This window comes from Cyprinus carpio, chromosome B10, assembly GCF_018340385.1.
Source record: "Cyprinus carpio isolate SPL01 chromosome B10, ASM1834038v1, whole genome shotgun sequence".
Taxonomy (NCBI): Eukaryota; Metazoa; Chordata; class Actinopteri; order Cypriniformes; family Cyprinidae; genus Cyprinus; species Cyprinus carpio.
In genome coordinates, this window is record NC_056606.1 from 19,717,287 (window position 1) to 19,744,505 (window position 27,219).

General features: G+C 37.9%; 2 protein-coding genes across 2 annotated transcripts; both read right to left on the bottom strand.

Annotated features, from left to right (window-relative positions):
• Positions 1-1,309: 1,309 nt before the first annotated feature.
• On the bottom strand, positions 1,310-9,410 carry LOC109060872 (alpha-2B adrenergic receptor-like). The gene is made up of 9 exons (XM_042733094.1): positions 9,250-9,410; positions 8,960-9,022; positions 8,832-8,878; positions 8,056-8,137; positions 7,755-7,869; positions 7,444-7,616; positions 6,979-7,060; positions 6,744-6,865; positions 1,310-4,024 (listed from the first exon to the last, which is right to left on the bottom strand). The coding sequence occupies exons 1-9, from the start codon at positions 9,287-9,289 to the stop codon at positions 2,766-2,768; spliced, it is 1,983 nt and encodes a 660-aa protein (XP_042589028.1). The 5' UTR covers positions 9,290-9,410; the 3' UTR covers positions 1,310-2,765.
• Positions 9,411-14,963: 5,553 nt separating this feature from the next.
• LOC109060855 (alpha-2B adrenergic receptor-like) lies at positions 14,964-21,257 on the bottom strand. Its single transcript, XM_042733095.1, has one exon. The coding sequence runs from the start codon at positions 18,364-18,366 to the stop codon at positions 17,023-17,025; it is 1,344 nt and encodes a 447-aa protein (XP_042589029.1). The 5' UTR covers positions 18,367-21,257; the 3' UTR covers positions 14,964-17,022.
• Positions 21,258-27,219: the final 5,962 nt, after the last annotated feature.

A 27,219-nucleotide genomic window follows, 5' to 3' on the forward strand; every position in this document is an offset into this window, starting at 1 on the left:
CAATGCCAGCCCTACAATGCATTAATTACTGCAAATGTTGTCAAAAAGCCACTCTTCTAACCCAGTATGGTGAAAAGTAGTCAGACATATGCATGCAAAAAAGGGGATTTAAAATTGGTTTTGTTCATAATCGTTTGTTGTTGTCATTATAAAAGCGAATCCAGCAGCCCTCATAATCAGCATCTTTGCTTCTGAAGTCTGTGCACAGATACGTCCCACCTCGGCCCGTTTGGCAGCATCTGCTTCTACTGCTTCAAAAAGAGGAAGGGACACTTGAGATTGCAGAGGGAAGCATCGTTTCACAAAATTAACATGCGACTAGATGGATGAAAATATGAACAGTTGCAAACAGCAGATTTTGCCACAGATGTAATGAAGAGATTAAAAGTGTCATGGAGATACAGATGGTTTTGTGTTCACTCCTCAGATGACCTCAGGTTTGCATGAGCATCAATAAACTGCATGGAGGAACTTCAACGTTCCACTGACAACCACAGAACATCAGCATGCATATCTCTTGAGGTAAAATGTAGAATATGATAAAGGATGTTTAGGCATAAGAGCTGCGTTTAAGGTTTGTGGCATCGAATGTAGAAGACCAAATAAAGTAGCAAACAACTAAGAGAGTCTAAGAAGAAAGGCTAGGTGTTGATGGGAAATTTGCATTTTTATACAATTACAATTAATATAAAATAAAATATTTTAAAATAAATATTTAAAATAAACAAATATTTAAATAACAAATGCATTCAAATATATTTTTTCATTTATATAAAAAAAATATAAAAGATTAAAATAATAATAGATGTATATACATATATATATATATATATATATATATATATATATATATATAATATATAGAATTGAACACTATAATTTGAACTGAAAAAAAAAAAAAAACCTGCTAAAATTGTGCCACCTCTACCAATGAGTAAAAATTGTTTCAGTTTGTGAGCAACATTAAGTCATGGCCAAATATATAAAGGCACTCTAGCCTGTGACACATGATGATTCCAACAAATCTAACTGACAACATTAACATAATTTAAACCAAAAATAAAACTCAGGTTTGCTAACAGACATCACTGAGTACACAACAGACAGCCAGCAAAACTTTCATGTCACGAATATTTGAAAACAATCATTAGCAAATTGCACATCAGTTGCCAAAACTCTGCAAAAGATGCAGATGATTCAAATGTACATTTATTTTCACAAATATATTTGCTTTACAACAACAGCTCATTTCAGCAGGATGCTCAGTGGAACCAAATTCTGAGAAGCAGTTTTATTGTCAAGACATGCCGAGCTTTATCTGCACTCACACAGTCACTAATATCATTGAGAAGCTAAATTAAAGTGCACAAACCTTCTTATGACAGCACAAAAATAATAAAAAAAGACTTATCAAGAGGCATTAATAAGTGCACAATTCATTTACATAATTGCCACTCTATTCTTTAGTCACAGAAAACACTGGAAGAGGTTCTGATAACCCAAAGCATCAGCCTACAAACACAACGGTCATTACTTTCAATCAGAATCCATTAAATTAAGCCATAAAAGAGATCAAGCACACTCTTATTCAGGAAATCCATGTCATTCATTGGTTAAAATCTAAAAACCAGCAAAAATGTCGGTCAAAACCATGCTTTTAATCTAAACAGATGGTGTTCGGATTCAATTTTAAAGCTAGCTAAATGCATTTGCTTTATTTTCTCTCACCCCAGAGAGCAAAGCCTCTCTCGGCGTTAAGAGCTCGGGCACTTTTCCAGAGAGGTGAAGCTCTCTGAAATCTTCTCATATCCAGCTCTGTGATCTCACAATGCAGCAGAGCCAGAGGTGTCTCTTAGAAAGAGCTGCATTGTCTTTAAAAGCACATTGGAAAGGTCACAAACAACATCCTGGAGGCCAGAGCATCTCTGGAGAGACACCAGCACAATCTTGTGAGAGTTCCTCATGTTTGATGTGGCACCTCAGCTGATGAATTACAAAAATGAATGGAATGTGTGCCGATATATCCACTCAGTTCAGCATAGGGAACTGCTGATGTAATACAAGTCATCAAACGCTCAAGAGAATAGTAAATAGTGGTTATTTAAAATTCTGGATACAGAGGAAACAATTATGTGATTCTCAGATATGCATTTATACGTATGATTTTCAAAATCCAGTCAAAAACATGGCCAGGTCATTTTTCCCCCCAAAATTAAGAGTTATTTATTTTCTTCAGTATCCTAATGGTCTTGCATTTTTTTTGCTTTTTGACATTATTTTGACATGACAATTAAAGAACAAAAATAAAGTAACTAAACATGCTCTTTCCAAATCCCTGCCGTGCAAAGACATTTATAAAGACTCAAAGACAATCCTGAACATGCAAAGGAAAAAAGGATCTACAAATGGCTAGTTTCTTTGGCAAGAAAAACAAATTGTCAAATGATCTGTTTGTAGAGGCTTCGTATGTGCAGTTTTCAATCGTTCAACTGATATATAAAAATACTGATGAAAACAAAGTTCCAACAATGAGAACAAGTCACAAAAGTAATTGTATAATTATTAGCAACTTTCAAAAATACCATGTGCATTCAATAATGGTATAGTCTGGGCTGAAAGGACTTTTTGTCATGAAAATGTCAAAATGGTTAAAGGCATAGTTGAAATACTGGAGTGAAATGACCCTGACCATTTTTGTGAGCTTCACTATTAGAGGGAGCAATGACACTTTAATCTACAACACCGTTTTTCAGGGTTGTCCGGTTTCAAAAAGAACAGTCCTTACACCTTTTACACAGAATCTTTCTGAAGGCTTTACGGAAGTCCCTGTTAAAGATGGTGTAGATGAGTGGGTTCACAGCACTGTTGCAGTAGCCTATCCAAAAGAAGAACTTAAAAAGTGGCTCTGGTAGTTTACAAGCCTCTGGACAAATGGCCTGCAAGCTGTAGCTGAAGAAGAACGGGAACCAGCATACGACAAAAACCCCAATGACGACCGCTAGGACGAATGTGAACCGCTTCTCACGGACGATCATGGCTTTCCTTCTGGTGTTTGGCGTTCCTGCTGGTTTCATGTTTGAAGAGGCCAGCTGGCTGCCCTTTGATGTTACGATGACTTTTCGGTATGTTTGGGATGGTGTGGATGTCTTGCGGCCGGGCTCCAGCGCCCCCACACTGGAGGTTGTCCAGTTGGCATTATGTCCCCCAACTACCTCAACGTCAGAGCCGGAGCTTGAACTGTCCTCATTGTCCTTGCACTTTCTTGAGTGTTTCATCTGCTGCCGATTTTCTGCTGGTGGTTGAGGCTGGTTCACGGCTTCAGATCTGGATGCAGTCGGATTAGGAACATTTACAGGGTCAACACCTCTCTGGTTTCTCCCGTTCTGCAGCTCTCGACCTGGTGGCACACCACCTGCACAATCTTTCTTTGGCTCTCCCGGAGGACATCTAGTGTGCTTCTTGGCAATCTGATAGATGCGAACGTACACCAGGATCATGATGAGGCATGGGGCGAAGAACGACCCGATGGAGGAGTACAGGATGTACCAGACGTCCTCATTGAGTTTGCACTGTGGGCCACCCCCATCCTTCGCCAGCGGGGTCTTATTCATGGATACCAGCGGGGGGAAAGAGATGACCGCAGAGATGAGCCACACCACCAATATGGCCCCCTTGATCTTGCGAGGGGTGCGTTGGGTTGCGTACTGCACCGGCCGGGAGATGGACAGGTAGCGGTCCAGGCTGATGGCGCACAGGTGCATAATGGAAGATGTGCAGAAGAGCACATCCAGTGCCAAGATGATCTCACACCAAAATGATTCAAAGTACCAATAGCCCATCAGCTCATTGGCCAAGGAGAACGGGATGATCAACGTTGCCACCAGGATGTCAGCTGCAGCCAAGGACACCAGGAAAAGGTTCTGAGGTCCTCGTAAAGAGCGGCACGTCAGGACGGCGATGATCACCAGGATGTTCCCGAAGATGGTGAAGAGCATGATGAGCGTCATTGCAGTGGCAAATACAGCTGTGGTTTCAGGAGAATAAGAAAAATTGGAATTGCATGCTTTAACCAGAGAACTAAGATTTTTTCCTGCTCCCAACCTGCACGCCACATCTGGAGGATGTATTACAGTCATATTGAACTTCCAGGCTAGACAGAGAAGTGAAAAGCAGGTTTTGATATAGAATTAAATCCTAGCGTAATCCTTCCAAAGACATTCTTTCTTTTAGAAAATCACTGAAAGTCAAATGACTAAAATGAGTCTTTACATCAAAGAATGACATCCTTTAGGTGCTTCCTTTGACGAACTTCAAGAAAAACGGAAAAAGAAGAGAAAAAAACCCACTACAAATCAAGATATTGGACTTGCATTTAAAAGGAGGTCCTGCAGTCCGTCTATTTCACAAGTAAATCATTAAAAATCAATCAGCAAGTAAAACGTAACATGCGTAAACCGGCCACTATTAATAAAAAACGTGCTATTAATTTTCCACAGCATAAGTCAAATATTCTAAATACTGTGATAAGTTACGCAAACTACACATAAAGGCTTTTAATATACATCTGCTCCGATCTTGAGGTCCAAAAAAAAAAAAAAAAAAAAAAGTCAGCGCGCACTTGCATCAATGGAACAAACACGCGCTTGGAGATGCGCAAAAGAACACTAGCGCGTCGATACAATACACTAAATTTTTAGACAGTAAAAGATAGGCAAGTAAATTTGCAGAATATAAAAATGTAAAAATGATTCAAACATGGTAGGTCCGTGGGTTTGCGTGTGTCCGAGCAGCTCTGAAATTGTCAAGATGCGTAAAAAGGTTCACCATCTGCAAACACGCGCACCAGCCAAGCCAAAACTACAGTTCCTCAAATACCAAACGCTGCGGACAAATGATCTTTGCATAAACAGTTCCATGTGAGATTTAGGGGGGAAAAAGCCACGAAAGAATGCTCCAGTTAGGGTTAGACTTGAACAATTGGTTTCAATATTTTACAAAATACACTTCCTCAATAGCAGCAGAATAAAAAGAAACCGACAGTTCGAATACTTATGTCCTTCTATTCGTTTCTCCATTATTTTATTCTTATACCATTTTCTTCTTCTAGACGTTTTCTAGAAGTTTGCGCATCAGTCACCGGAGTGAACTGACTCGAGTCTCACTGAGCGCGCCCGCCATGACGTCACGCAGATGCCCTCTTCTCATGACGTCACGTCAGAGAATCACTCCTCCTCTAGGTTTCCAGCCAGTTGTGCAATTTATAAATCTGTTATTTGTTATTTTTTTTAATTTATAGTTGTCAGTGGCTCAAACGGAAACACCGTCTAAAAAGAAACGTTACAACTTATGGGGAAAAGTGCCAAAGCAATAGAAAGTGGAATACTGCAAGAGGAGGAAAACAAAAACGAATCAGAATGCAAAAACGTGTTATGTGTGAAATAAGCATTTGTGAGGCTTGTACTAGTTATTTGTGCAACATCATTCCCCCTGCTCTTCTTTAGCTGATTTTATATTTATATAAATTTAAAGATACTGACATGAGATTTCAGGCTCCCATAATTGAGTACCAACTCCCTGTGCAACTTGTAAACGCAAAAGAGGCGAATTTAACAAAAAACTTACACCCATATACAAATATTTTAAAGGCCATAAGTAATGGCAATGAATCATACAATTGACTAGAATCATTTCGCATATTAAGGCTGCTTTTATAAAACAATAAAACGATATCAGATGAACTGAAACATTCAGCTCTCCAAACAGTGAAAGTGGATTGTGATTAGCAAGCATGCTGGTGAAATTAAACTCAAATTCACTTAAGAATCCAAAAGAAAAACACTACGCTGCAATATGCTATAAAACTGACCTTCATGAGATGGTACTGTATGTACATTTGTGCCTCACACTTCTTTTTGGTAACATAGACTCTACTTACATTTTCCACCTAAAAACGCAGAGTGACTACCATCTACTGGACAAAACAAAAATTACAATAAAAACAAGAATTGGGCACATATGCATCTCGATTTTGAAACCTTTATTTGTCCTCCTAGATTCAAAATTCCTCTGTCATCAAGTAACCATTCAAGATTTTGCTTGATCCTTGTCTGAAATGAAGAAAGCAGATTTATTCAGGAAGAGCAGCTGGAACTCTCAATGTCAAAGTCCCAGAACAATGGCATCACAAAGACAAAAATCAACAAATAAGTGCATCAGGTCTTTTAGAGATACTACCATTGATTCAGTTCACTTCCTCTCCTCAGCCATCAGAATTCTTGTGGGTCATAAAAGTTTTTGACAGGTCAGTTCTTGGTCTATATACGGCTTTCCATTTTTATACCGCAAATTCTAATGTTTTGTCATTTTTAGTCATCTAAATTTCATACAGTCCTAGTATTATTTTAGCATTGAGAGTCTATTATAGATTTTATTAATATTTTGAATTAATATTTTATATTTTCCCCTTTTCATTTGAAATGTTTTTAGCAGTTGTTTGGACTCTCATTCTGATGGCACCCATTCACTGCAGGAGGATCCACTGGTGAGCAAATGTTGTAGTGCTACATTTCTCCAAGTCATCTATATCTTGGATGGGTGAGTACATTTTCAGAAAATTTTCATATTCAGGTGAACTACTGCTTTAAGTTTATAACCTATAATTTCAAGTAACAAATCTACTTGATGTTTTTAATTTGAGTTAACTATAATATCCCTGGTATGATAAATGTGCACATATGACGTACCACAGTGGTACAGCCTCCTGATCCTTTGCACATCCAGATCAGACAAGTGAGTCCTCTGTCCGATCTTTACACCGCTCTCTTTGGCCTTAATTGTGGGCATTCCATTGCGAGAGAAATAATTGCTGCAAAACAGAATGAAATCAGGACTAATGAAATGCCGGCCAGCCAAAAGCACATCATGCACCCAGACAGCCATGCAAACTATTTCAGGATTCGTTTCGACTGCAACTCTTACTCTCCATAATGCATGATAGATTCCAGGTCATACTTCAGACCGAGGGTGTTACCCTTTCTCTTCACAAAGTTGTCCTCTTTCCCTGTAAAATGAAAACATATTTGATACTCGAAGGCCTCTGAATTATCAACATGAAAACTGTTGCACTCAATCTACAATCAGGCTTTTGAGAATGGTTTTTGTTCTTCTCTCAACTATCTCTGTATTTCATTGTTTTCCACTCCAGAATAAAACTAGGCATTTCTTCTGACTGACTATTATAGTACTTCACATGTCAGGCTAAACATGGTTAAACTTTTTATTTTAAATGGTAAAATGATGTTGCAAAAGTGCAACAGTATGATCCCAGACTAAACTGAAATTATGTATACTAAAAGTACTACTCTAAATTATGACAGGAATTCCATTAGCAATTTTTAAATTGCACTGAAATGCTGGATTAACTTAGTAGTATGCATACTGTACCAGAGACAATGTTTTCATTAAGTACAGTGATATGATCACCACGGTCATATCGGGAATGCTCGTGGTAAAAGCCAAGGGAGTGAAGGATCTCGTGGCAGATGTTCCCAGCTTTACATTTTGGCCCAATCAGAAGAGACTGCTCACCCCCCATACATCCAACATAAGATGCACACCTTTAGGAAACAACAAACTAGATTAGATATTCGGTGATGACACTAGGTGGAAAAGATAGACTTTTTCCAAGTCTGAAATATACTGGAAAAGTGTCCTGACAAAGACATCGAATTACACTCCCAAAATCTGTGACTCACCCTTTTCCGTACTCAAAGTGCAAATAGTCAGTTTCATTAGCACGTGGATGAAATCTGATGCACGTCTTCTCGGAAATCATATTTAAGGCATTAAGAATGTCGTCAGTCCTGTCCTCTGAAGACCGCAAACAAATACAGAAACAAACATTACTTTGAATATCAGTGCATCTTCACCTGATATTATTTAAACACATGACATACAGATCTAATCATTGAAATTGTGATTATGCCACTAGAGAACACTAAGGTATTAGGGTAATATCTGCAGAAAACACCGCACCAAACATGCAGAAAAACTCACCAAGTTTAGAATCAATTTCATAAGGCACTGACAAACTTCCATTCACCTCTGCCCACAGCTGACTCACTGCATTCCTGTCAGTCTAAAGAATCACAGAGGCAACTCTTTTTGTATCACAAGTGTTCCGAAATGTTGCTTAAATATGAAAATGAGGCACTACACTGTATATTAAATAAGCACTGGTTTCATTTTGTTGACATACAAAATAATGTAATTTACATAGTGTTTTGATGCAAGTCCTACTTAAAGGGATAGTTCATCCAAAAAAGAAAATTGTCATAATTTACCCACTTCCATGGTATTTTTATTTTTTTTCCCCATACGAAGCAAATCAATGGCTACTGTCAATGTTACCAACATTCTTCAAAATATCTGCTCTCGTGCTCAGCAGAAGAAAGAAAAACCTACGGGTTTGGGACAACTTTAGGGTGTGCAAATGAGGAGAGAATTTTCATTTTTAGGTGAACTGTCCCTTTAAGTGGAGATTTTTGGCTCAGCTAAAGAGAGGAAAAACAAATTTTGAGAAACTGTCTTTAAAAATACATATTGCAATTGAAATTTACAGACAAAAACAGATAAGGTGTAATAAAATAAACAATTATTACAGTCCCCCATCATGGAATACAGCCAAAAATTGACAAGCACATCAAGGGAAGAAAAAAATAAATAATTGTATATACTGTAGTATCTTGCTTTAAATGTTTAAATGTAGTATCTTGCTTTAAATGTTAAATCTCTAGTCTCGATCATGAATATAAAACGAGATTTGGGCTTACTGGTTGTAAGATATCCCCCTCCTGTACAGCATAGTCGTCCTCAAAATCTGTTAAAGACATTGATAAAGACATTAAATCAGGTCTAAAGGCTCTGATCGGTCATGCTGTTGCGTATACAGATGTCTTACCAAGCTGCGTTTCACTTGTCTTCATCACATGAGGTGGTGCACTCTGCAGTGAGTTAATAAATCCTGTGGATAAAGGACATCATGTCACATAACTTAAGTTTAGTTTGTTTTTTTTAAAAAAAAAAAGCAGCCCAGATTTCCTTCAGTGGCCTTCAATGTACCCACAGGAGTTCCTGACGCTTAAACACAAAAACAGCTTTATTTTAACCCATATGCTAGATCCACGAATGTAAACTCAGACTATAGTTATTTTCTGATTTACTTGTGACAGATTTGTTTGATCGGTGTACCTTCAGAAAGCCATGAGAACAGTAAAACAAACCACAGCATTTTAAACAGTATTATATAAACCAACTAGACAAACGTGTCCTTTTAAACACGTCCTGGATTTGCTACTTATTTGGCCACCTGGGGCTCTTGATTGACAATTAGTTCTGTGAACTTCGATTGAGAGTCCGTTTACTATTGCGGTAGGAACCAAAAACGGTCATGATGTAGTTTCATTCCGGACGGTTTTATTGGTGGGACACAGTCAATCACGCGTCAAATGTTTTGTTGTGGACAGCTGATAGTTGCAGATAGTCTTTTGTGGTGAGCGTGTACAATTAATTAATTTATTATAGTTTTTTTTTTTTTTTTTTTTTTTTTTTTTTTTTTTTTACAAGAGTTAGAGTTCCACCAACCAGGAATGTTTTATAACGTTAGAGCGTAATCTGATTTTGATGATGATTATTCGTGCTATCTGAAAACATAAACCGAATTAATATATTAAATATGAAATATCATTTATATATCGACATGTATCAAATAACCACAGTATCAACGGTGATTGTTACTGTAAATCAATTACATATATATATATATATATATATATATATATATATATATATATATAAAAAATATATATATTATATATGTGTGTGTGTGTGTGTGCGTATATATATATGTATGTATGTGTGTGTATATATATATATATATATATATATATATATATATATATATATATATATATATATATATATATGTATGTATATGTGTGTGTGTATATATATGTATATAGGTATATGTGTGTGTGTGGTATATATATGAATGTATGTGTATATATATATATACATATATATATATATATACATATATATATATATATATATATATATATATATATATATATATATATATATATATATATATATATACATATATATATATATATACTATATATATATATATATACATATATATATATACATATATATTATACATATATATATATATACATATACATATATATATACATATATATATACATATATATATATATACATATATATATATATATATATATATATATATATATGATGTCCCTCTTTTTATGAAGGGTCAACAATATACAGGGTCAAATTGATTAGTATAAGAGAACACGGTTCCATCTGTATATTACATTGTTTTGATAAATGAAGTATTTTCTTTAAAAAATGATATGTTTTCCCGTTCATTTATGATTCAAGGAATATCATGTTTAATGATATACTGAAGAGTAGTGTACTAATGTGAGTGCTGAGGCAATAAAAACATTTTTAATCAGGGAATAATGTCCTGTTTTCTTTTGTCTTTATTATGTCACCTAAATGTTAATTTCTGCAAAATCCCCTATGGAACATGTTAACAACCTGGTGCTAAAGCATGAGACACAATCACTGTCAAGTAAACAAAGATAACATGGTAATCTACTTAGACAGACTGACCTAATGCATTATTCATACATGAACATAGTTAATGAGAAGGGAGATAATCAAGCTTAAGCGATTAGTTGTATAAACAAAAAAAATTCAATTGGGTAGGGGGTTAAAATTAATTATGCAGCGCATAGCATAGCATGCACAGCGGTGTAAAGAGTCCAAACAATACACACACACACACACACAAAACATAATACACAACAGATTTTGAAAAAGTGCCATAAGCCCAAAAAAAATCTCAATGGATGCTCCTTCAAAACTGGGATTCTCAGTTGTTTCTGCTGAAAACCCACTGGAGAAATAAAATTTAAATAAAATCTCAGCATGCTAAATGCCCTGGATGGACGTGTTTGATCACTGCACTCATGTCTCAAGGCCTTGCTTGCCCAATTCACTGGCCTCATCATGTTTTTTCAAAGCAAACACACAGGGGTTCTGTGTGAAATGGTTTGTTGTGGTGAGTACTGTGTCTCATGAGACACATGACATTATCATAAAACATTTTCAGTTTCACTGATATACATCACAAAAGAAATTCATATCATGTTCTCAGAACTAGACTCTCGTCGCAGAAACACAAACCACCGTCCACCCACAAATGCCTCACTTTCATGAGAAATTTTCTCATATCAGTGACAGTGTCATTTGAACATCTTGTTCTGTATCTCTGGTTTGTTCCCCTTGCATTACTGCCAATGGCCATTTCTTGAGTAAATTGAATGGACAAAATCTGTGCCTGAAGGGCAGGGATGTCCAAGTTGTAAAATCTGGTGAAGGTAGGCATTGAAGACCAACTGGCTGCTGCACTGATATCACCAATTGAAACTCCACTGGACCAAGCCATGGAGAAGGTCATTCCTTGAATGGCTTGAGTTGGCCCTCACTCCAATTGGACACTGTAAGTCCATTGAGGTGTAAGCCAGGGCTAAAGCATCAACTATCCAGTGCGATAGTCATCATACACTCTAAGAGCCCGAACTGGGCAGAGTGAATTGGGACCCTGCTCGTCTTCTGGGTTAGGAAGAGCTAGAAGGGTGATAACTAGTGCTCACAATGAGTGGAGAGCACTTAAGGCACATAGCTGTGTCTTGGTTTGAGGATGACTCTACAGTCTTTAGGCCCAAACTCAATGCATGAAGTACTGACTGACAGTGCTTGTAGGTTGCACAATCCCTGACTGATGATAAAAGCCAAAAGGTGGGCAGTCCTAAGTGATAGTGACAGGGACCTAAAATCAGTTGACTGGAGCGGCTAAAAGGAGGGGCTCGTAGGGCCCTAAGGACTATGGATAAGTCCCAAGTCAGCACAGTATGAGAATGAGGCAGGTTCAATCTCCCCTCATGATTCGTCATGATGGCCACCAAGTATACTTTGAGTGTCGAAGGGGTGCTCCCCTTATCCATCAGCTCTTGCAGATAGATGCTGCACATCAGTCAGCAAAGAATGGCCATTTAAGGGAATAGAGGCATCTCATAGACAGGGTTCTGCCCTCCAAAATGGTGGTAGTCACTCTCATGGGAAGAGTGGAGGTTTGTACTCAAAATGGGATTGGCGAAGGAGCTGCCGATAGCAGCTGAATTAACTCAGTGGGGCCACCAGGAGGACCGAGCGCCAGACTTCCCTGACCCATCTGATGACCTGGGGAAGGGCCGGGGCATCTTGCTCCTTCAAGGAATAAATTGGGCAGTGAGTGTTGTCCTCTGAGGTTGAAGAGGTCCACCTCTGCCCTCCCGAGTACAGACTGCTCGGTAAGTGACCTGCCCTCAGTGAGAGTAATTTGCACTGTGCCCATAAGGTCAGAACACACCAAGCCAACGATTATGTTGTCTGAGCGGACCAGGATGTGGTGCCCTCTTAAGGCTGGCAAGGAGGTTTTCAGAGCTAGAGAAACTGCCATTTTCTCGAGGCAGTTGATGAGCAGGTGTTGCTCCAGGTTGGACTAGGAGCCAAATGCTAATCTGCTCTTGTACAGTGCTCCCCAACCCGAGCTGGAGACATCTGTCATGACTACCTTCCTTCTGGAGGTCAGTCCCAATGGGACGCCTGTTTAAAACAGATGAGGGGTTTTCCAAGGGGCCACAGCTCTAATGCAGCGGTGGGTTACCTTGAGATGAAAATGTCCCAGGCACCAAGCATGGAACGGTACACTGACATGAGGCCGAGCATCCTCTGGAAAACTCAGAGGGGATGAGAAGTCCCAAATTTGAATGACGCTGCTAGCCATTGAATCGTGTTCTGGCGAAATCCAGGTCTGCATCTGGGCCAAATCGAAAACTGTCCCCCGGACCTGTGAGCGAGAAGTTCCTGCTCCGTTCTGGCTAACATAAGCCCATTGTCAAGGTAATTCATAATGCAGATTCCCATCTGCTTCTGAAGGGAAAGAGCTGTGTCCACGCATTTTGTAAAAGTGCGCAGGGCCAGAGACAGAATACGAATGACAGGACTGTTTATTGATGAGCCACCCCCTCTAACATGAATCTCAAGAACAGTCTGTGATGAGGTGCTATCTGGGTGTGAAAGTAAGCATCTTTCATATTTACTGATAAAAACAATCCCCGGGACATATTTGTGCGAGGATCTGTTTCAAAGTCAGCATCTTAAATGGGTGTTTCATCAGTGCATGGTTCAGATGACTGAGAACAAGGATGGGCCTAAGCCCCCCATCTTTCTTGGGAATGAGGAAGTAGTGGATTTAACAAAATGACTCGCTGTTCACTAGAAGAACTGAAAACTTTGAAAGCAGACTTTGCACTTTAATTAGGAGAACGTGAGAATCATTGTCCTGTAAAAAAGTTTGAATAACACTCTGAAGCAAGGGGGTCTGCATGTGAACTGAAGCGAGTAACCTCATTCTGCAGAAAACATTCGCTTATTAGAATGATTGGTAAAGATCACGTAACATTTAAAGCCTTCTGTCTGTACCGCCTTCATTCACATGCTTGTTTTGATCACGTTTGCTTTAATTCTCAGCACTGACTCATTCGCTAAACTGAATATCCAATCAGAGCTCTCACTCTCGCCGACAGCCCCGACGCGATTCAACATGATGTGAGCCAGACGAGTGGAACACACCAAACAAACTCATAGGGCAGTTTTTGAGATTTCAGGATCCCCCCATTAATTTAGATATAGGACTTGGTTTTGTTTGAGCTGCCCGAAGGCATTGCAAATATGGCTGCCGAGTGAACAAACTTTCCTTGAAAGGAACTTTGGTTGTTCCAAAAGTGTAATCAGTATTGTTAAGCGCATTGCTATACAGATGCTAGGGTTTTTTGAGTGGTTACTTACCGATTGCTTACAAGCCCAAGACCAAAGATCCACAAGTCTTTACAATGTAGTTAGAAATGCCATTTCAAGTCACAAACAACCACTTTTGATGGTCTAATTTAATTTTACGCCAGGCCCACAATGCCAAAAATGCCACACTTCTAATTAATATGGTGAAATGTAGTTAGACATATTCTAGCATTACAGTGCAACCTACTCTCACTGAGGGCAGGTCACTTACCGGGTGGTCTGTACTCCGGAGGGCACATGGTTGTGTGTTCATTCCTCAGATGACTCAGGTTTGCATGAGCATTAATAAACTGCATGAAGGAACTTCAACGTTGCACTGACAACCACAGAACATCAGCATGCATATCTCTTGAGGTAAAACATATATGTTAATATTGTGGTTTTTGAGACAAGATCAGATGATCTTTCAGATGAGCAAGAAAAAAATTATTTAAAGCACAGAGAACAAGAATGCCAAAAAGTTTTTTTTTTTTTTACATAATTTTATGTGCATGTATCTGAAATGCAAGGAGACGTAAAAGAGGAATTAACTGTATTCGCGCACTGTCTACTAATTAAACATTTTATTTACATGAAATACAATGTAATTAAAACAAAAAATGTTGAGGGGAAATATACATTTATTATTATTATATTGCTTAAAAGCATATTTACATTTAGTTATTTAGCAGACTCTTTTATCCAAAGCGACTTACAAATGAGGACAATAGAAGCAACCAAAACCAACAAAAGAGCAATAATAAGCAAGTAGCCTACTATGACAAGTCTCAGGTAGCCTAACACTGTACACATACTTTAGCAATATGTTTATTTATTTTATTATTTTTTTTTATTTATATAATAAATTAAAAGGAAAACAAGTAGATGAAATAGAATGTTAGAGGGACAATATATATATATTTTTTTTACTAAAAAAGGAAAATAGATAAAATAGAATTATAAAAGAAAGAGTTAGTTAGAGGGTCAAATAAAGATTGAAGAGATATATTGAAGATTTTTAGCCATTTCTTGATGCTCGGATTTAGTTGGGCAGGTCATTCCACCAGGAGGAAACAGTAAAAGTAAAGGCCTGTGAAAGTGATTTTGGGATGGCACAATGAGTACATAATGTAGAGTACATAACAGCCAGCCAGCAAAACGTTCATGAATATCTGAAAACAATCATTAGCAACTTGCACATCAGCTGCCAAAATTACTCAGTAAAAGATGCAGATGATTCAAATGTAAATTTATTTTCACAAATATATTTGCTTTACAACAACAGCTCATTTCAGCAGGATGCTCAATGGAACCAAATTCTGAGAAGCAGTTTTATCGTCAGGACATGCCGGTACATGCCGAGCTTTACTTATCTGCACTTACACAGTCACTAATATCATTGAGAAGACAAATTAAAGTGCACAAACCTTCTTATGACAGCACAAAAAAAAATTTGTTAAATTTTTTTTTTTATCAAGAGGCATTAATTCACACAATTAGGCACAATTCATTTACATAATTGGCACTCTATTCCTTAGTCACAGAAAACACTGGAAGAGGTTCTGATAACCCAAAGCATCAGCCTACAAACACAACGGCCATTACTTATAATCAGAACTCAACAAATTAAGCGATAACAGAGATCAAGCACACTCTTATTCAGGAAATCCATGTCAATCTGAAAACCAGTAAAAATGTCAGTCAAAACCATGCTTTTTATCTTAACAGAGTGTGTTTGGATTCAGCTGTAAAGCTTGCTAAAGCCATGTACCTATGCATTTGCTTTATTTTCTCTCACCCCAGAGAGCAAAGCCTCTCTTGCCGTTAAGAGCTCGGGCACTTTTCCAGAGAGGTGAAGCTCTCTGAAATCTTCTCATATCCAGCTCTGTGATCTCACAATGCAGCAGAGCCAGAGGTGAGGTGTCTTTAAGAAAGAGCTGCATTGTCTTTGAATGCACACTAGAAAGGTCACAAGCAGAAATAAGTTCAATTTCACTTAAATATTTTTTCTTCAGTATCCTTCAGTATTGGTCTTCTCTTTTTGTTTTTTTGGCACTTTGTGGCATGATTTTGACATGACAAGACATTTACTCAAAGGTACGGAGCCCCTAAAAGGACATGGTGGTGGAAAAAATTCAGGGTGACTGAAAAAAAATCGGGATGGGAGGACAAAAATATTTTTCAAATGCTTTGTGTTCCCTCTCAACACTTTCGCGTTCCCTCGCAAAACTTTTGCATTCTCTCGCAAAGATATTTGCGTTCTCTCGTTGAACTGTTCTATAAAATCAATGTCACATTTGCAGTCTTATGAATATTCAGGGAAAATTGCATTCTTGTAGGTTCCAGAACGAAATAAGTACGTAACAGTGTTCGCTTAATAACATTTCTAATAATCTTTTATATTATTGAATCTTCAAACTGAATTTAAAATCAAATTATGGCCTTCTGTAAGTGACTGAGTATTTTGTTTCAGCGATTTGATCTCGCCGGCGCCTCATGCACACGTATTCATTGCAAGTGCGGCCTGTTCATTATTAAAATAAAGAATCACCAATACAGATAAAATGTTACACAGTCAATTTAAATAATCTGTTATAGTCTGTGCCGTGCAGCGTGAGCCCCGGCCCACTCCAGTGTGGCACATTTTTGTTCATTATGATTTTTTCCTGTCAATATTGGAACATACAAAGCCCAATTAATTTAATATATAAAGATTTAGCTTCAAATATGTAAATATGAAAACATTTGGATTTGTGTACTCCAATTTTTTTTTACTCACTCTGATTTTTTTCCACCACCATGACCCTTTAGGCGCTCCGTAGCAGTTGGCTGGTTTCTTTGGCAAGAAAAACAAAAAATGATTATTATTATTATTATTATTATTATTAATTCTCAGAAGTACAACTTGCAGAAAATACAAGAAAACGTTTCTTTGAAATACTGGAATGAAATGACCCTGACAGTTTCTGCGAGGATCACCTTTAGAAGACTCAAATGCCAATTTACTGTAGGCCTATAAAACCCTTTTTTCCCCAGTGTTGTCTGCTTTCATAAAGAAGAGTCCTTATACTTTTTACACAGAATCTTTTCGAAGGCTTTACGGAAGTCCCTGTTAAAGATGGTGTAGATGAGTGGGTTCACGGCGCTGTTGCAGTAGCCAATCCAGAAAAAGAATGTAAAAAGTGGCTCTGGTAGTTTACAAGCTTCTGGACAAATGGCCTTCAAGCTGTAACTGAAGAAGAACGGGAACCAGCAGATGACAAAAACCCCAATGACGACCGCTAGGACGAATGTGAACCGCTTCTCGTGGACGATGATGGTTTTCCTCCTGGTGTTCCACCTGATGTTTGAAGAGGCCAGCTGGCTGCCCTTTGACTTTGCAATGAGTTTTTGGTACGTTTGGGATGGTGTGGATGTCTGGTGGCCGGGCTCCAGCGCCCCCACACTAGAGGTTGTCCAGTTGTCATTGTTTCCCCCAACTACCGCGACGTCAGAGCCGGAGCTTGAACTGTCCTTGTTGTCCTTGCACTTTCTTGAGTGTTTCATCTGCTGCCGACTTTCTGCTGGTGGTTGAGGCTGGTTCACGGCTTCAGATCTGGATGCAGTTGGATTAGGAACATTTACAGGGTCAACACCTCTCTGGTTTCTCCCGTTCTGCAGCTCTTGGCCTGGTGGCACACCCCCTGCACAGTCTTTCCTCTGCTCTCCCGGAGGACATCTAGTGTGCTTCTTGGCAATCTGATAGATGCGAACGTACACCAGGATCATGATGAGGCACGGGGAGAAGAACGACCCGATGGAGGAGTACAGGATGTACCAGACGTCTTCATTGAGTTTGCACTGTGGGCCACCCCCATCCTTCACCAGCGGGGTCTTATTCATGGATACCAGCGGGGGGAAAGAGATGACCGCAGAGATGAGCCACACCACCAATATGGCCCCCTTGATCTTGCGAGGGGTGCGTTGGGTTGCGTACTGCACCGGCCGGGAGATGGACAGGTAGCGGTCCAGGCTGATGGCACACAGGTGCATAATGGAAGATGTGCAGAAGAGCACATCCAGCGCTAAGAAGATCTCACACCAAAATGATTCAAAGTACCAGTAGCCCATCAGCTCATTGGCCAAGGAGAACGGGATGATCAATGTTGCCACCAGGATGTCAGCTGCAGCCAAGGACACCAGGAAAAGGTTCTGAGGTCCTCGTAAAGAGCGGCACGTCAGGACGGCGATGATCACCAGGATGTTCCCAAAGATGGTGACGAGCATGATGAGCGTCATTGCAGTGGCAAATACAGCTGTGGTTTCAGGAGAATAAGAAAAATTGGAATTGCATGCTTTAACCACAGAACTAAGATTTTTCAAAGTCTCTCCTGAAAGCGGTGTTGTGGCCATATTGAAGTTCCAGGCTAGACAGAGAAGTGCAAAGCAGTCTTTGATGTAGACTTAAATCCTAAGATAGTCCTTCCAAAGCATAATTTATTTTAGAAAATAGTTGAAAATCGTGAAATGACTAAAATGAGTCTTTCCATCAATCAAAGAATGACATCCTCCAGGTACTTCCTTTCTCGAACCTCAAGGGAGGAAAAACATTACAAATCAAGAAATTGCATTTGCATTTTTAAAGAGGGTCGTGCAGTCTGTCTGTTTCCCAAGTTAATAATTTAAAATCAATCAGCAAGTAAAACGTAACTGCAAAACTGGTCATTAATTTAAAAACGTGGTATGAACTTACCACAGCATAAGTCAAACGGATTTTAAATACGATGATATCTTTAATATATCAGCTATATCGTTAATATATCTGCTCCGATCTGCAAGTCCAAAAATAAACAAACAAACAAACAAACAAATAAATAAATAAAAATAAAAAATAGAGACGGCGAGCACTTACAGTCTAATAAAACAAACGCGCTTGGAGATGCTCAAGACACTAGCGCGTCAAAACAATACACTAGGTTTTTAGACGATAAAAGATAAGGAGATAAATTTGTAGAATACGGAAGTATAGAAATGACTCAAACATGGTAGCTCCGTGGGTTTGTGTGTGTCCGAGCAGCTCTGAAAAGTTCAAGATGCGTGAAAAGGTTCACAGTCTCCATACACGCGCAGCAGCCAAGCCAGAGTTACAGTTCCTCAAATACCAAATATTGTAAAGACAAATTAGCTTTGCATAAACAGTTCCATGTCAGAGAAGGGAAAAATAATCCACGAAGGAAAGCTCCATATTAAGACTTTAAATAATTGCTTTCATTATTTTACAATATAATAAACTTCCTGAGTATCAACAGAATAAAAATAAACAGAATTCGAATATTTAAATTATTCCATTCATTTCTCCATTATTTTATTCTTATACCATTTTCTTCTTCTAGACGTTTTCTAAAAGTTTGCGCATCAGTCACCGGAGTGACCTCGAGTCTCAATGAGCGCGCCCGCCATGACGTCACGACACAGAATCCTGCTTTTCGAGGTTACACCTGTAGTCCACCTTTGCAATTTATAATACATTTACTTTTACAACATTTTAAGGCAGTTTTCTCAATATTTAGATTTTTTTGCACCCCCACATTCCAGATTTTCAAATAGTTGTATCCCAGCCAAATATTGTCCTATCCTAGCAAACCATAGTACACCAACGGAAAGCTTCTTTATTCAGCTTTCAGATTATTCAAATCTCAAACAAAATGATCCTGATGACTGGTTTTGTGACCCGGGGGCACATTTGAGCATCACTGGCAACATTCACAGACTCCATTCACATTATCCAACAAAAAAGCGCACAGTGACTACCACCTACTGGACAAAACAAAACTTACTATAAGGACAAAAACTGAGGACTTGTTACAGTTAGCCTACTCACATCCAAATCCAGCAGCATTTTTTAATTTTTAATCTAGGGGTGCACGATAAATATGGTTATGGTCATGCGGTTTCTGATGGATTTGTGGTTCAATGGAGAACTTTCAGAAAGATTGTCCTGAACACCAGAACTCAAGTGAGCTGATCAGTTGTAACCATGTCCACTGAAAATTTGGTATCTTCTTCTTTATTTGAAAATTGAAACATCTAAATGAACTCAAACTTCTTTTTGGCAGTTAATTCCATCTCCCTCAGTCGGCTGTCCAGTAGAATCAGCGCTGACAACGAGGACGTCCATGTGCCTGTGAAGAAAGCACAAGCCAAAAAAGACAAGGTGGTGGTGTTCTGATCCACAGAGGAGAAATGTAGAAATGGACTATTTAACTGATCGTTCATTTAGATTTGGTTTCTGCAGTCATGAACTAACCAATGATTCACCGTTTGCCTCAGAGGTATTTAGTCACAAACAAAAGTGACTGTTCCTGTAGAGAGACCATTTACTTGTTATTAATTGTCCTCATGATGAAGTTGCCTGAGACTTATGATGTCATATGTGCTTAACTTGTAAATTTTAAGGATTTAATTAAGAATCATGTGTGTTCTCATTTATATGCTCAAGAAAGAGAAGAGAATTTGATTTAATTTAGTTTGATTTGATTAAATTTGATATTTACAAGACACCTTTGTACAAATATACTCTATAATAGAGGGTTTTTACGTCACGTGGCCATATTACTTCATGTATCTTGATGTATAAAAATGCACGCGTCTAGCTGAATAACATTATTTTGCATACTATGTTATTTTTGGTTGTGCTTTGCCACTGCTCGTCTGTGCGGATGAATGCGGTTCGCGGAATAGGTTTAGAAATGGATGCAGGATCTTATCAGAGTGGAAGGACAAATAAATACTTTTTTTTTTTGTTACTGTTGTTTTGAGTAATTCCTTGTCAGTTTTCACATTCGATGTGACAAACTTTCACCTTCAGTCACCTTTTTAAAAAAAAAAAAAAAATCCACAAACATGATTATAAAGAATTAATTCTGCAGTATAATACACAACTAAGGCTGCAACGTTATAATGCATCGCAATTGTTAATTAGGCTATTTCTTTTGATATTGCAATAGCAATTCATTTTAATTTGACATCAAAATACAACTGCATGTCATCTTTGTCATGCAGCTACATATCCAAAACAATCTGTATATCCAAAACTTCATTGTTTATAATAAATATTTTCTCTTTTGTTCTAAGCTTACTCTAAATGCAGAACATAAGACCTACATGCAATGCTGTAATTTACCATTTTCATGATTATTATATTTAATCATCAAAGACATTATTGCGACAAGTTTTTGTTTAAATAATTGTGCAGTCCCTGAGGCCGTGTCTACATATTTTACATACATATACATTCATATTTATTTCTGTTTTACTCTATTGTCCAAACTGAGACAGCACCTTTTTAAAGACACTTTGAAGAGTGTGGACTGTGAAAATGATAATGCAGGTTTAGTCAGATGTATATTGTGCCATAGATATTTATGGTTTTATGGGACCCCTTGACACCAAAGACGAAAATTATAAACAGTAAAATATAAATGATTGTTCTAACTCTAACACTACAACTGTAATATAACATCTAATATAGATATCATCATAGTTGGCTTTATAGTTATGATGTTCATAATAAAATTCTCCAAATCTGTTCTGATGAAGAAACAAACTCATCTACATCTTGGACAGCCTAAGTTAAGTTTTGGCAAATTTTCATTTTTGGGTGTATTATAAGATTAAGATTAAGATTTATCCAAAACTCACACTCATGGTAGCACTGGAATCATACCCATCTTTGCAGACAACAGAACCACGAAATCCTGATTTGTGCTTCCTTTGACTGTGGTGCATTTAATGTGATAAATGGTTTCCTCCTCATCTGCTTTCTCAAACTCTTCACAGCTCCTAGAGGACATATGGAAGGATGTAGATGGTGAGAAACAATTTTATGTAATTGCAAAACTTATAGCACAATCAAAGTAAGATAAAGGGGTGTAATAAACCCTTGTTAGCCTACAAATAGTTTTTGTCCCACTGTGGCCCTAACCGCAGGTCTGCGAGCAGCAAGAAAGCATGAAAAGCCGTAGTTTTGATCTTCATCTCAGCTTTTAAACACAGCATATCTGCCTCCTCGTGCACATAAACTCCTACCTGCAAAACACAAGTAAATTCAGCACGCTATAGCCACATGCTCAACATACATAGATGCATCATATAGAATAAACATAGTTATGACCTTATCATTGATGTTACTAGCTTCCCAGCCAAGACTGTGAGAGCTGCCACGTTGTTAAACCCCAAATACCCTGTAAAGGGCAGAGATGTTACACATACAGAAGGTTTGTCCTGTTCAGTAACAATGTTTGGAATAATCTGTATGTAGCATGCAGTATGTATACTGTTAAGGAAGCTATTTGTTTTTCTACAAGCATCAATGCGAAGAACTAGAACACACTGGATGCACTCGAAATCTTATACTCTCTGAGTATGTAGGCCTACTTCTTTTGAATAAGTAATTATTTGTAAGTGGTATATGGTATGATTGTGTGTAGTATGGACACAATCTTGATGTACGTGTGACATATAATATCTATAATAATTCTGGCATTTGGACAAAATATGCTTTTGACATACTTTTTTTGCCTACTGTATTGTAAGGTATGTGATAAAGTATGTGATTTCAGATGAAGCTTTTGCATGGAAAACAGTATCCCATAATGCAATGCACTTAACTTTACCATCCATTTAATGTGACTATTTAAATTATATCAATAATGGTCTGTAGTTATTTTCACTTGATCACACTTCTAAAATTGACATTTCTGCACTAGTGAAAAAATAGAATGATACAATTCATGTGCTTTTAACTGAAGCTTAAAGCTGTTGTAATGTATATAAGAAATATTCTAGTGTTGCTGAACATGTAAATAACTCACAAGCACTGTGTAGGTGACATCAGGAAACTTCTGTTTCTCAGCGTCACGTCCTGGGATGTAATAAATCATGGAGGCACTGTTTATGTGTCTTGGTCTCCCCTCATTCCACTCCTCACAGTTATACACCTCCACCCGAACACCATCCTCCACACTGATACACAGAATAAGAGAACAATGTGTTTAAAATATTCCTCAGTTTATTAGATATTAGTATTAAAGTCAATATGAAAGCAAAATGTACCCCATTTACTTCCTTAATAAATCTTCCTGGTGTTAATGTGAGGGATGTGCGACAACTGAATACTTCATATTACAAATGCATGTTGTCTTTAACAGTCCTGACAATTAAATGCTTCTAAAGAAGGTTGTTTTGTTTATGATTGCGCATCTGTAGCGGTCGGGTTATGTAGGTACTGCACCTGGTCTGAAAGGCATTATTGACCATCGCTTTAAACACCAGTCTGGAATCGAAACATGTCCACAGCTCCGAGGGGAGGATAGTAACCACACAAACGACTAGGAGAACAGAAACACACACAGAAGATGAAATACACATTTAAATCTACAGATTATACAAATATGAGTTTATATAGGTTTATCAAAATTAATAATTTCAACTAGAGACAAAGTTTCAAGGCTAGACAAATTTTGATGATGACTTGAGAAAGCCTGACTGAAAAATTTTAGGCCATGACAGATGGAATGACAGATAGAATGATAGACAGAACAACAGATACTAACACAAGTCATTTTTAATTGGTGAGAATCGATGGGAAAAATGTTTCCGGAACAATGGCGGTCACTGTTGTGCTAACAGTGTGTTCACACGGGGCGTCAGTTTCAACGCCTCTCCTTTACTTTAAATGGAATGATGTCAAGCATTGCTGAACTGAATTGTGGGTTCATCGCTTCGTGTCACTGGTGTTGTTCGTGGCAGAAGTTGAAAACTTTTAAACTTTTCAAGCGCCAACACAGTCGTCAGCCAATCAGATCACCTTATGCAAATATCCTAGTGCAGATGCTAGCCAATTGCATTCATGAAACACCAGAAAACTAATTCCAGTGTGATTGGCTGTTGTCACTATGATGGTCACGTCAGCACCAATCTTCAGACACGCCCTCCATCAAGCGTTGATGCTGATGCCCCGTGTAAATGTACCATAAGATAACATCTAACATGAATACACATGCTCCTGGAATATGGTACCTGGCTGCTACTGTAGCCACGTTTTCCATCCAGGCCATGATCTGTCCACCAAATGTGTTTCCATGGTGATTGGCCTGTGGCGACACCCGCGTGACCCACAGTCCTGAAATGTCAACAAATCCTGTTCAGCATGCACTTCATCAGCACACTGACTCATGACTGGAACTTCTGATCCCACTGCCAAGTTGTGGCTCTTGTTGAGTCTGGTGTCTGTCCTCTGGCTGACTCTGTCATGGGATTCTTTCCACTGGAGACACTCAGTGTGTTTGGGCAGTGATTTTAATATCAAAAGTTGCACCATTTGTTCTTTCAGGACGTATTTCCAATGAACAACCAATGAAGTTTGTTTCCATGACTTGGTGAAGTTATTAGAAGTAAAATCTCCTGGAGTAAACTGAGGTGTGACATAATAGCTTGCAGATCTCTTGATACACCATCCATCTCAGAACCTTGTAAGCAGACGCAAGTATATACTAATTTAATGACAGAGTTGAAGGAAAGGGCTAAGCTTGTAATAGTCCTTCATTTGGTTCTTCATTGTAGAGACAGAGTCGTCGTCTCTCTGAAGCTAGTGAATATTCCACATCCAAGGGTTTCAGAGACACCTGCAGAAATAGACATCAGTAAATATTTAGGAATAATGATATTTTTACATAAAGTCAAAGCAAGAGATAAGTGCTATGCACATGTTTGTCACTGTTATCATATGCCGCTACTCTCTGACAGTCACTGTAGCTGTCACATTAAAATTTTGCTGTTTGAGAAGCCCTACAAAGATGCTACTTTACCAGTATTCAGTTACAAAATTGCCTAATATTGATAGTTAAAATGAATAAATCTAATGTGACATATTAAGTTTTAGCTTGGTATCTTAAAGCAATATTCCAGAATTTAATAGAAGGATACATTGAAAAATACATTGTGAAGCATTTACATAAAACAACACATATTGGGCTTAAATGTGTCCATATATCTATAAACCCAATTTTTAAACTTATTTGAAAGAAATCTGCTCATCACGGCTGCATTTATTTGATTAGAAATAGATTAAAATCATATAATAATGTGAAATATTATTGCAATGTAAAATAACTATTTTCTTTTTAAATATATTTTAAAATATAATTTATTCCTGCGATCCAAAGCTGAATTTTCAGCATCATTACTCCAGTCTTCAATGTCACATGATCCTTCAGAAATCATTTTAATATGCTGATTTGCTGCTCAGTAAACATTTCTTATTACTGTATTACCAACTTTGAAAACAGTTAATATTTTTGTTGAAACCATGTTATATTTTTCCAATATTTGTTCTTCAAATATTAGAAACTTCAAAAGGTTGGCATGTATTTGAAATACAAATATTTTGTGATATTATAAATGGTCTTTACTGTCATTTTTTATCTATTCCATGCACGCTTCCTCTTACTGACCCAAAACCTTTAATCAGTAGTGTAAAATTTAGATTTGAGTTGGCTTAATGGGATGATTTACCCCAAATTCTATGGTGCATTCTTGACGAGAGACGTTTCCTTACCTTGTGTGTTCCTGATGTTTGGCGACAAACGTGGAAAAGGCTGAGCACCTCCTGTACTGTTACATAGATGCCTACCTGATAAAAACAGAGGCCTGATCAGACACAGGAATGCAGTTATTCCGTTAATATTTAATACTGTAAATGTGTTTCGCCTTGTATTACCTCCATACTTGTGTTGAAAGCCCTGTTCACTCTGGCTTTGATATTGATAACCTGCCCAACCCTGAAATACAGAGATGTGCTACACGGACGCGCTGTTTTCTTTCAAATCAAAGCGTAAATACACGTAAAAAAAAGTATCCTTGTGGCACAGCTGACACAGAAGAGTGTACGCTGCCTGTGTTCAGTGATGCGGAGAGACACAAAGGAGACGAATTGTTGAATAAAGTCGTTATTTTTGTTTTATTCGCGTACAAAAAGTATTCTCGTCGCTCCATAGGTTATGGTTGGATCACTGATGGCAGATGGACTATTCTGACGATGCTTTACATACTTTTCTGGTCCTTGACAGTGTATTTTACTTGGCAGTCAATGGGATAGTCACAAGGCTCCCGGTTTTCATCCAAAATATCTTAAATTGTGTTCCGAAGACGAACAAAGCTTTTACGGGTTTGGAACGACATGGGGGTAAGTGTTTAAAGACAAAATTTTCATATTGGGGTGGAGTATCCCTTTAAGACATTTTTAACTTTAGACCATTGTTTTGGCTGAAATATATCAATAACATTGCTTTCTCTTGTTAAAAGGTTGTCTTGAATCACGGGAGAAATATGTGCAGATCAAGCACCATTTTCAAGCTAAAACAGTACAAAACAGCTCTAAACAAATATGTTGGTGGATTTTGATGTGAGAGGACAACATGATGGACTTTTTCACTGAAGGAAGCATTATTGGATAATGGATGCATATTTTGGCCAGAAGCAACGGTTTAAAGTTAAAACACCTTAATGATGGATTTGTTCTTACAAACATGCAGCTTTTTCTTCACAAGACATTAACTGATGGACTGGAGTGGTGTGGATTACTTGTGGATTATTGTGATGTTTTTATCAGCGGTTTGGACTCTCATTCTGACAGCACCCATTCACTGCAGAGGAGCCATTGATAAGCAAGTGATATAATGATAAATTTCACCAAATCTATTCCGATCAAGAAACAAACCTATCTACATCTTGGATGGCAAGATAGTGAGTACATTTTCATTTTCAAACTGGATATCATCCATGAAAGCATGACACACGCCATTCCCGCATGTCTTTCAGCTTAAAGGAAGAAATAAGACTGAGAGATTTATAACATGAACCCTCAAAGATGGGTACACACTTATTGTTCAAATTTGCTTGTAACTGTTATTTATATTTCATGTGTCTAACTGGAGCAGAAACAGGAAAGAGATGGAGCGTCTACTATAAGAGAGGACACGTGTAAATCATTGATGTGTGCCTTCCTCAAGCCTCTTTTCTTCAGACAGAGAAATATGGATTCACACAAGATTTGTGGGTAAAAAGTGGATTGATGCTAGTTACCTTCCTCATTCACAGCCTAAAGGTGACTGCTTATCTAAACCTACTCTGATGGGTTGATAACACACTAGGTTGTTTTGGTCTTGCTGTTTCCGCTTTTGTAATTTATTAAAGATCTCTGTCTCA

What these genes read in the sequence shown, in the direction of transcription:
- LOC109060855 (XM_042733095.1), bottom strand. Translation starts at nt 18,366, where the DNA reads ATGGCCACAACACCGCTTTCAGGAGAGACTTTGAAAAATCTTAGTTCT.
- LOC109060872 (XM_042733094.1), bottom strand. Translation starts at nt 9,289, where the DNA reads ATGCTGTGGTTTGTTTTACTGTTCTCATGGCTTTCTGAAG. An exon ending in GACAAGTGAAACGCAGCTTG is followed by an intron (nt 8,879 to 8,959) that starts GTAAGACATCTG and finishes TGTCTTTAACAG; the next exon opens with ATTTTGAGGACGACTATGCT. An exon ending in CAGGAGGCTGTACCACTGTG is followed by an intron (nt 4,025 to 6,743) that starts GTACGTCATATG and finishes CTGAAACCACAG; the next exon opens with CTGTATTTGCCACTGCAATG.